This window comes from Loxodonta africana, chromosome 19 (genome assembly GCF_030014295.1).
Source record: "Loxodonta africana isolate mLoxAfr1 chromosome 19, mLoxAfr1.hap2, whole genome shotgun sequence".
Classification (NCBI taxonomy): domain Eukaryota; kingdom Metazoa; phylum Chordata; class Mammalia; order Proboscidea; family Elephantidae; genus Loxodonta; species Loxodonta africana.
In genome coordinates, this window is record NC_087360.1 from 13,815,097 (window position 1) to 13,827,261 (window position 12,165).

The window sequence follows — 12,165 nt, forward strand, 5'->3', positions numbered from 1 at the left end:
TAAAGTGTACATGTGGAAACTGCTGAATTGATATGTTTTGTTGTGTATATTCTCAACAACAACAAAATAAATAAAATTGGGGGGGGGAGGGTATTACAGAATGGGATTCCAGAATTAGATAAACAGGCTAACTGACGCCTTTAATGCCGCGTCCAACTCTGAAAATACTAATCGCAATACTTCAATTAGCTAATAGTAACAGCAGCTAACAAATTACTGAGTCCTTAGAAGAAGAAAGGTACTATGCTGAGCAAAACACCTCTTCACCATTCTATAGGTGAAGAAACAGGGGCTGAGTGAGGTTAAGTCACTGGTCCAAGTCACACAGTTAAGTGGCAAAACTGAGATCCAAAATACTCCCATCTATGAAATGGACTTATATGTATAATTAACACCAAATATGTTAGCTTCCGTCTGATACCTTTATGAAAAATACTCTTTACTAAGTGGTAGTTTGTTTGTTGTTTTTTTTCAAAGTGGACAGATGGCACTGGCAAGTGTAAACAAATAATGAAGCATTACAGGTAGACTGAGTAAATGAAAGATGATGAATATATCTCAAGTCATATGACCTTAGAATTTAAAATATTCTACACAGCCTCAATATAACATGAGCTCATCACCAATCAACAGCGGAGAGAAACGAAATTATCTTACTTTGTGTGACGTTTGCAATGTTACCTTAATTTGCAGTTACAGTGTTTTTGATAAGTCACTGCAGGGACTCACTAGCAATCACAGCTTTTTGGAAAGAAGATCAATTTATATGATCCTTGCTTGGCTACAAAGAAGCACTTGTCAAGGTAGTAAATGGAACTCCCTTTGACTTAAACATATCCTTTTATGCTAAGAAGGGAGGGAGTGAGGGAGGGAGAGGCACTTGTACAAGCTTTCGAGCTTTGTTAATGTACAAACTTAAAAAGGGGGGCCCTCAGGAAGTACAAACACACCCTTCAAGTCATACATTCCCTGAAAATCTGTTTCAATAACCTCAATTCTAGCTTTCATGCCAGAAATTCAAAACCATCCACGATGGAAAAACAATTCAATCTTATCTGAATAGAAATGGAAAGACCTAAAAGAGAACTGCTGGGAATACCATGGCAAAGTGTATCTCAAAAAAATTAGGTCACAAACGGACAAATAAGTTACAGCAAATGGTCTAAGCTATGGGAAGAACAACATGGCAACCCAGTACCAGGCAGTCCTGTTTCTGCTGACAAGAAATAAAGGGAACTAGGAATAAGCATTTAAAATTATTCCCAGCCTCACGAGCAGGGTAATATTCATTCATAAAAAGGAGTTACTTCAAGTTTGATAAGAAGAAAAAGGATTATTACCATTTCTCAAAAGAATCTCAATTCATTCATACTAATTACAGGAAAAGAGTTAAAAAGTTTAATTGTTTTCTAAAAGAAATGCTGTTTAATTTGTTGTAAAGCAAACTCTTAGAGGAGTATTCAAACAGCCATTCTGGGATTATTTTAATGAAATTAACTTATTTGTTTACAGAATAAGTCATTTAAATGAAATTGATAAAATGTAAAGGAATACAAACCAAAGTACGCAAAATAAAAAAAATTATGGGCGAAAAGGATATTAATTACTGAACATTAACAATGTGCCAGACATTAATGGGTACACATTATATACAACATCTAACAAAAACTCAAGGTGCACAGCGTCCCATACTTAGTTTATAGAGCAATAACAAAGGCGTGGTGAGGTCAGGGTAATTGATCAAGTGACAGACTCTGGAACCAAGCCAAGGTGTAACCCAAAGTTCTCTGGAGCTCTCCAAAGCTACACTGTATACACCACTTCAGTGCCTCTGTACTTTTGTTTATACAATTAACTTTCTTATAAAACAGTACTCAACTTGACCTGGGCTTAAGTTTTTAACACAAATCCTATATTAGTAAGTCCAGAATAAATTATTACTTGTATTTCTCCTCCCTCCCAGTTTTTCCGCTCTTCTAATGTTCTCCCACAAAACAAAGAAACTAGGCACCATTTAAAATACAAAAGACTGAAGACAATTCAATCACAAATTTGTTGTTTTTCTGAACCAGAAAAAATCATGATATCAAAAAGCAACAGAGTGAGCTACAATTTTTAAAAAATACGTACTTCATTGCATGTACATCAACACTTTTACAGAAAAAAAAAGTCTTTAAAGGTCCATTAATTACTATAGAGATAAACAAACTTTGTTCTGGCATAGGATTATGGAAACAGTAAAACTGTCCACATTTTTCTGAAGGGAGTTTGTGTGCATTTGTGTTTTGTTTTGTTTTGTTTTGCAATGGGAGAGAGAATTACCAAATATTTAGAGTACTTAACTCTTAAAACAAAAATGAAAGCTTCCATAATATGTTTAACAGACCACCTTAGTAACAGATGGTCTTCTAGGTCTAGTCACAGGGGTAGAAAATAAAGTTCAAAATGAGAAAGTTCTCAGTGATTTAAATCATGACCACTTATCAACTGTAGCTTAAGAATCCTAAGCGTGTTACTATAGTAACATAACCCTGATTGCGTAAAGTACTATATGCAGACTCGAAAGAGACGTTCAAGACATTTTTCCTATAGAAGTTCTTAACTAACCTGTTCTTTTTCATCTATTTCCCCTCCCAAACACTATTCAGAGCCTGGAGCATATTGTTGCACCAGAAAGTAAGGAGGTGTGCAAACAACAATGGGAATATTTCAAAAGGACACAGGAGCCACCACAAAGGGGCTTCCCCCAGCCAAATCTTGAAGAATTTAAGCATCAAAACAAATGACACTAATGGATTATAATCCATTCAATAAAATAGAAACCCTTGAGTTCAAACTGAAGTATGTAAATAAATCCACTCAATAGAGGAAAATGAAAAGCTTTTCCCTACAGATGAATGCCAACTAATAAAATAGAAGGAATGGTGGCATTAGGAAATTAACATTGTAGTCATAATAGCCCTAATTGATTTAGGCAAGGGTCACAAATGGAGGCTAAAACAAGTGAGTGAGAATTTGATGAGAAACAGGGTAACTGCATAGTCTCAATGTACCTATGGTAAAGGAGAAGGTCGGGGAAAAAGGAAGTTTGTGAAGACCCTCAAGGAAATGGACTGACACAATGACTGCAACGATGAGCTCAAACATAGTAACGATCGTAAGGATGGCGCAGCACTGGGCAGTGGTTTGTTCTGTTGTACACAGGGTCGCTGTGAGTCAGAACCGACTCCGTGGCACCTAACAACAACAACAATGTATCTGGCCACAAAGTGAGAACAGACAAAGATTATAGTTAATAAATTACTTATTAATTTTATGGAGAAACCTAGCAGAGTACCACCTCAACCAAGTGATCAATGTTAATTAACTCATGAACAATGAGACACTGACATCAGGACTGAGGAGGACACGACATCACTTCTATGGTATTCCTATACAAAGCTTAACCCGAATCTAACCGTGAGGAATCTGTCTCAGACTGTGGGACATTATGTAAAATATATGGCCTGAACTCACCAAAATGTCAAGGTCAAGAAAAAGAAACACTGAGAAACTGGTGTAGATCTGAAGACATGAAAACTAAATAAAATGTATGATCACGAATTAGATCTTAGGGGGCATTAAGTTACAAAGAACATAATTAGTACAACTGGCAACATCTGAATTAAACTGTGGATTAGAAAATGGCCTTTTATCAATGATAAATTTCTTAATTTTCATAATTGTACTGTGGCTATATAAGAGGATGGAGCCTTGGTGGCACAGTGGTTAACAGCTTGGTGGCAATTCGAATCTACCAGCCCCTCCTTGGAAACCCTATGGGGCAGTTCCACTCTGTCCTACAGGGTCACTATGAGTTAAAATTGACTCGACAGCAATGGGTTTGGTTTTTTGTTTATGGATAGCTATTCTAAGGTCACTATGAGTCGGAATTCACTCGACAGCAACGAGTTTGGTTTTTTTGGTTATATAAGGGGATATAAGAGTACACAATAGGAAATACTTAAAACCATGGGGGTACAAAAGGGCATCAACTCCCGAGTCTGCAAATTATTCTCAAGAGGTTCAAGTAATAAGTATTTTTTAAAAGCACACATGGACACACATAAAAACAGAGAGAGAACACACAAATCATAAATCAAATTGGGAAGAGAAACACTTTTGGTGAATCGAGGTAAAAGGATACGTGGGAGTTCTTTGTACTATTTCTGAAACTTTTCTCCAAATTGAAATTATATCAATACAAAAAGGAACAGGAGTTTTTCTATAATTTCATTTTTATAGTAACAGTGAATCACTGTATATGAGAATTACAGGAAACCCTGAACATCTAGCAACTACTTGGTGTCTCACCACCGCACGCTGTTCCTTCTCTCACCTTTCTAACAGATTGTGGATCGCTTTGAAGAGCAGCGTCCTGCATTCATAGGAAAGGCCATTTTCCCAGAGTCCTTCTTCCACAACTGAAAAAAACAAAACAAAACAAAAAGAACCAGTAAGCAGGACAACCAAATAAAAATTTTCAGAACTTTTAAAACATTTTTCTAGTAAATGGTAAAGGAAGTCTGAAAACGCCATGTAATTTTAATTTGCTTACTTAATCCAAGTAAATTGAAAACACGTCAGAGGCAGCTCCCCTACAAGGAAAACAGCCTAGTAAGATTTTATCGGTTTTATTGCTCGTTATTATTGTTGTCGTTTCACGATAAAAACTTCATTATAAAAGTGAGAGTAGAAACAGTTTCTAAAGCAAAGCTAATGGGTTACTTTAAACGACCTCACACTGAAATGGAGAAGAGACATTAAATACTTGCCTAAAGTCATAAAATACTATGAACAGAAGATGATGTGTTTTGACTTTAAAAGACAAGACATGGTGCGTTCCCCTCACACAAAGGCCTTTCCAACCTGTTCCCTCAAAGCTTTAAACCATTCAGAGTCTCAAATTACTGTCTACCAAGTAGCGTCATATAGACTAAGTTTGTTAGAATTCTATCCGAAGGTAACAAGAATGTTACAAGTTAATACCAAAGTTATACGTACTTTCACAGAGAAAATCAAAAGGAAAAATTTTCCAAAACTGTCAGTTATAAAAATTTCTTTAAATTTTTCGAAGGCCATATCTGGGTATGGTTTTTATGTTTTTAAGGACATGATTTTAGGGACAATGTCTGGAAATTAAATCTTGACATAACATCAAATTTAGTTCCTGAGCTCACAATTTCATTAATGTTTGACATTTTGGAAAATAAATGTATTTCCTTAGAATAATGTTACAATATTGGGTCACAAGTTAACATCAAGAGAATCCAAGAGACTAACAATGCCCCATGCAGTCCTAAAATTCTTTCTCTTTTCATATATATAAAATTAGATATAAAATGCCCTAAAGAAGGTAGCTAATTTCCTTTTAAATTATATTAGTTCAATTCAAGAGAGCCAAAAATTGCAAAGGCGAAGACGTTTGCAGAACAAAATTCCCTCTCCCTTTCCCTTGTTATCTTAACAGCAATACTCACCTGGGAAAACACTGACAGCAAATTAAGACACATGTTAAATCCACAAAGCAGGTTTTTACTGCTTTTATCGCATCGATAGTCATTCTAAAATGCATCTCCATATTCCCCACTCCAAAAGAATTTTAAAGTGCATTTATCTTCATGGCTTTTGTATCTACAGGTTGTTTTCTTGTTGTCGTTTTAAAATAAAACTGGATAAATATTTCTCTTCTTGATATGTCAGAACAGTTTATATTTTCTGCACATGTGACTAATCCTGGTTTACCAAATTTTCCCCCAAAGTAACTTCTGTCACAAATATTTTGTTACTTAGAGCTACAGAAAAGAAAATAAAGTACAACACACAAATATTCCTGCTACCCAGATTATCTCTACTCAAGACAAAACATCCAAAATTTTTCTAAAATCTTCTGAAGGTGTTATGAATCTCTGTTCACACATATTTATCTCTTGGGTAGAGATTTTCCTGGGTGAGAAAGAGGTTTAACATTTCAGTTAAAGGAATACCCCATAATAATCTGCTTTTCTTCCCTAATGTGTTCCACTGATTTAAGACGCCATCAATTTTAAGATGCACCATTATAAAAATGAGACCATGGTGTGAATCAAAAGGATTTCTACACTAACCCTACATACACTGAACATGGTTTATTTTTGTTTTTGTTTTTTTTTAATCCAAAGGATATGCTGCGTGTTTGGTTAACCTTCATTAATAAATTATTAGAAGCAAAAAACAGTTTCAGCAACAAGAGAATACAGATCAAGTAGTCCTCTCCAATGGCCCAATATTATGTACTTCGTATTAAACACTGTAAAAATGCAAACGTAGCAGAATAAAAACATTTTAGAGAAACATATTTAGTTTTCAAATGCTGAGAATTATGTTGAAAAATGCCTTTATGAATATTACTTTTAATACAGTTTTCCTATCTCCCTTTGTACTGGATACAGAGCGTTACATACATTCATATAAGTTTAGGTGGTGATTTAACAGAGAATAAGGAAGAAAGGAATGACATGAAGTACAACAGAGACAATTCTGCATCAAGCTTCTTGTGTTCAAAGAACATATACTCAAGCTTTAAAAACAAGAGTAAATTATGAATTATCCTGTAAGTAAACAGGCAAAATCTAAGTCATTGGAAGTAATTATACAAGGATACAGTGTTTAGATTTCATATGTACATTTAAATTTCACAAGTCTTACATATTGTACTAAAGATTTCAGAGCAGTCAATAATTTACCATAAATCAACACCTGTGGTCAAGGATTAACCACTCATAAAATAACATCATTTTCGGCTATAAATTTAAGGAGAATGCATTAATTTGTTAACTTTTAATTTACTGTCTATGGTCAAAAATAAAAAAAGATTACTGCCTAGGAAACCTTATGGGGCAGTTATACTACGTTCTACAGGGTCAATAAGAGTCAGAATTGACTGGACAGCACAAAACAACAGTAAATATAAGGAGCTCTAGTGGTACAATGGTTAATCCCTCAGCTGCTAACTGAAACGCTCACAGTTCAAACTCACCCAGGGTCTTAGTGAGAGAAAGACCTGGCAATCTGCTTGCATATAGACTATAGCCAAGAAAACCCTATGGGGCAGTTCTACTGTGTCACATGGGGTTGCTATGAGTTGGAATTGACTGGTGGCATAGTGGTTAAGTGCTATAGCTGCTAGAAAAGAGTTCGGCAGTTGGAATCCACCAGGCACTCCTTGGAAACCCTGTGGGGCAGTTCTCCTCCATCCTATAGGGTCACTATGAATTGCAATCGACTCGATGGCAGTGGGTTTTTCGTGTGTTTTTTTTTTTTAATGTAACAATAACATAGCAAATATGTATATACCAGTTTTGAGTCTGTGATCACTATTTCTCAAAAAGAACGTAAGTCAGACCACCTTTTATTTCTTATCTATTTCATGTTCAGAACTGCCAGAAATCATAAAATACATTATATAAGATACATTAAAACAGTGCATGTTTTAATGAATCTCTAAAATCTCAAAATAAGCGAAGTCTATACTGGTATTTTTAGAATCTAATAATAGGCATTTGGTCAACATTCACTGACCAACAGTTTCTCACTGTGTTATGCCTCTGGCTCCAAGCTAGGGGTGAGGAAAGAAAAAGGTTAATGCTTTCAAAAGGTTAATATAGACATGAAAACCACTGTGAGGCAAAATCTACATTGAATACCTGGCAGAATAGCTACCATACATTAAAAAAAAAATCTTATATTTAAAAATGATAACAATGACTTATAGTCAAGGTTGGTATTCCAGCCAGAGAACATTCTTTCTCGTTTTCTGAGGCTTTACTCTATGTGCCAAGCTTTGAGCCAAGCACTGTATACGAATGGGGAGGCGAGGCGGTTCCTCCCCACACTCTGTGAGGCAGAGTAAAGGACATCCGGCATTCACTTTAATCACTGAGCATACGACTTCTTTCCATCTTTGGGGAATTGGCTATTTCATGAATTCTGGTTGAGGAACAAAGATGGAAACCCCTAATAAAAAGCTTTAAAAAACCAACTGATCTTCCCTTTCCCATCCTCTCCTGCAGAACAAGGACAAGGATACACATCCTAGACTCTACCACATGCTCCTGCAGCACACCTTTGACTCCGCATCTAATGACACAGGAGGGGGTGGATGCAGAGATCTTTCTGTTTGCACTACAAATAGCAGAGGCTTCAGGATCGCGTTCCCAGTACCCGAGCACCAGGGTACCGTACTATCTAGCGCTTGGTGGTAACAGCAGTAGTATCCTCATCAAACCAACCCTGCAGCACTGACCCTAAAAGCACCAACTAATACTGTGAACACCCAATATTCTTTTAATCAACTTCTTCTCTTAGTTTGCAGCTAATAACTAATACAGATAGTTTATTATAATCTCCACTTTACAAATGAGAAAACTAAGGCTTAAAAATGTTAAGAAATTTACCCACAGTCACATAATTAGTAAGTCCAAGAATGTGACGTGAGATTCTTAGGTATCCATACTCAGCAGCCTAACAGGGCCAGATGTATTTTCTATCTGTTTTTATAAATACTAAGTACATGAATTATTCCATTAGTTGAACTCCTCAAGGGGAAGCAGTTTTACTTTCATAGCTGTAATGACTAGGACATTTCAGATTATTAATAAATACGTGCTGAGTTGACCTGGTATTATGTACACATACCTTTCAAATTTCATTGGAATTAGCTTTCAGTCTAAAATCTCCTCATATCCAGGTAATTGGGTTAGTAGCAAAGATGTGATTCAAACTCAAGACTTTTGGCTCTAAAGCTCATGTTTACCCACTCTATCACATTTCTCCACACTAACCCCACCACCACCCACCCTTATTGTTCACAGTGGCTAGAAAGGCTACATTCAACACTGAAGTGAAATGTCCCTTTGGATCTAAATTTGTACTTAAGGTGAATGTTTTCTAAATAGCTTTTTAAAGGTTAAGCAAAATTGAAATTGTGTTTGCAATTTATTTGTACAACTCCATGGTAAAGTCATATAAAGCCACGTTTTAACTTTTTAACCTCCTTTATCTGACATTCTCCCACCTCAACACACATACACAAGGTAACATTTAAAGCAACGCTTCATTTGCTTGATATTGAGACTTTTCTGTTTGTTTGTTTGTTTTTTTTTTGCAGCCAGAAGAGCCAGAAGAGTAAGCTAGTCTAATTTAAGTTTCCATAAAGGAGCTTAGATGGCGTTTACCACTCCTTTATCTCCCTTTTCAAGGCAGCCTAAGAAGAAAAGCAAGTGCCAAGAGGTTTCTAAGATGGCCTGCAGGTGCTGGGCTCAATCTTTATGAAACCTGCTTTCTCCCCAGGGTATACACTGTCTCTACCTTTAAAAACATAAAGAAAAGAAAGCCCTTCTAATTCTTTTGATCTGTTCTTTGGAATTTCAACTTAAATGCTTATTAATTCCTTGGGAATACAAAGTACGAAGAAACTATCTCTATATATTCTACTTACACATCTCCTTAGGTATACTGGAAGAATTTGTCTAAAACTCTGCTGAGCTAAGAACGAGCCAAGAGACCTAAAACGTGTCTACAGGAAAAAAGTGGCAAGAGTCAACCAAAACAAAGAATTCCTAAACTAAAACATTCTCTTGCTGTTATTTTGTCTATTATAGCCAGATTAAGAATGAAAACAAAGTATCCCTGCAGCTGCCTGCTTAAAAAAGAAAAAAAAAAAACCAAAATTATTCTGGCACTAAAGCTACCTCACTTAAACTAGAAAAGCTATAATCTGAATTTGTTTAAATTGCTGTTATTCAACCTTTTTTAATATAGTAATCCTTATATAATCAAATATTTAAACTGTAAGATTGCTACATATAAATGTCTTTTTAAAGCAAAGAGACAGTGTTTTAAAAATGGAAATTTAAACAGCAGTATTTAGTGCTCAGTACCCGGATAATTTTTCAAAATCCTCACAAATTGTAAAACAACTTCTTTCAACTTTGTGAAATGTGGTTCCTTGCAGAATTAATAAGCTTCTTTGAAAGAAAAACCATATAAAAGGTTCAGGGAATAAAGTCAATATGGCAAAATATCAAAGTAGCATATATACTTCAATGATTTTGTGTTTCCCAGCAGAGATCTTGGAAAGATATCCCTTCCAATTCAACAAATGAAACAGACATACTTCACTTGAAGGGGGAAAAATGGGGGAGGGAAAATGGAACAGGGAAGGGAGGAGCATAAAGACTGTGAAACCTTGACGAAATTCAAGCTCAAGCTTTTATTAATTCAGGTCACTCTGCCTTACACAGTTTAAAAAGTAGAATTACTTTCAAAGAATACACATTTCCTCTGAGCTATGATACATATTTCCTTTTAATGTATCATATTGCAGCAACAGCCGAAATGAATGTCTAGACATCAAAAACACTTCTTACTCCCACCTACTGCTTTTTTACCTCAGGCATCAAAACTAATGAAACCTATTATACAGAACATTGAGTTCAGTAAGCACATTGGCCATTGCAAATATTGGAGGGGGAGGAGCCCTTTCAGGGATGGCACTCCTTATTCAGCCATTAAAATTACTGAAAATCAAATATTGCTCCAAACTCCAGGAATACAAATAGATGAAAGCAAGGCACATGAAACAAGATTATTACTTCCCAGTTAGATTCCAGTGACAAACTGCGAAAAATAGCGCAGCTCTGGATCCAGGGTTTCCAACCTCTATCTGTAACATATAGAACACAGTGTAGCCTCTTTAAAAACTTTTAAATTATACTTCCTAAGGGCTGCACCAAGCGGACATTACAGTACAAAATCACTAATCAATTTAATTTTATGGATTACATCAAATGAAATAATACTTCAGAGACAAATATATACAGTATTCTGAAGTATCTGCTTTCTTAAAAATCCACTTACAAAAAAATCAAGTAACAAAGTAGCACAATGCCACAGGAAATTCTGAAATACCGCATTATACCCATAAAAATCCAATTACACAACACCACTGATTGATCACATTTATGCTGCCATCGACTGCCTTGTAAAATCTGTATTTGAAGTCATTAATAACTAAATAGACATCACTTATATCAAATTCAGTGCACTTAGGGCTCTCATTTCCCTGAACTGCTTGTGGGTGTGGAATATTTGGTATCACTTAACAAATCTATGCTGAAAATGGATTTCAACTTCCCAGTATCATCAATCAAATAAGAATTAGGGACAGAAGATACATATCAAAATGCTGTTTGTTTTGACCTGTTAGCAAGTTTAAATAAACATGAATATTGGTAATATTTGGCAGACATATAAGCACAGTTGCGGTTCAAAATTTTAACAGTTTTTCTTCCTGAGGAATCTCTAACAGCATGGGTTCTCGGCCAGTCGCAGGATAACCAGAATTTTAATGACAGTTTCTACACAGTATTGTAGCAGTTCAGACATGATCCAAGTCAGCATTTCAATGGATCACAGACTCCATGTAAAGCCAGTAAAACTTTAAACTGAAGAAGACCATAAAACTAAATTTCTAGATAAACTGCACAACACCTTCAAAAGACAACTGCTACAGAAAACAGGCTGCAGTGTTACTTTAATAGCTGCACAGCAAAAAAGAAATCTTGCACAATGGCTGTTATTGACTTCTGAGAACCAAACTTGCCCCCGTCTGCTACTCTTTTCAGAAGATTTCAAAATAATTATTACTTTTCACCCTTGAAAACTACTATTAATATGCTCTTAACTTTGTTATATAACATGATAACTGAATAAAGGGCTAGAAAGACAGTCATCAAAATTAACAATTATCTTTGGTTGAAATGATTTTTCTTTACCTTTTTGTTATTGTCTAGATTTTCTTCAATGAACATGCATACATCATATGTGAAATAAATATTTAAAATAAAATAAGGCTACTATTATTAAACAGCTACATGTGGGGAAAAAAGCTACATGCTCAGGAATTACAAGGAAGATCAATATTCTTAGGATAGGAATCACCACAAAATAAAAATATTGAACAGTAAACACTAAAAATACTTCCTTGCACTGTACAGACACAACCTGATTTGAAATATACACACATACACACACACACACTCATTCACTCACTGCAGCTTGCTACTACAATTCTGACAGGGCAAG

General features: G+C 35.4%; 1 protein-coding gene across 6 annotated transcripts in view; it reads right to left on the reverse strand.

Moving 5' to 3' along the window:
* Nucleotides 1-12,165, reverse strand: part of MED13L (mediator complex subunit 13L) — a 273,110-nt gene that overhangs the window by 139,475 nt on the left and 121,470 nt on the right. For all 6 annotated transcript variants that reach the window (XR_010318584.1, XR_010318583.1, XM_064272255.1 and 3 more), the window contains exon 3: nt 4,379-4,463. Coding sequence is in view for 3 of the 6 variants with exons in the window: in XM_064272255.1 (XP_064128325.1) it covers nt 4,379-4,463 (85 nt within the window). In the remaining 3 variants the exon portion in view is untranslated. The remainder of the gene's footprint in view (nt 1-4,378; nt 4,464-12,165) is intronic.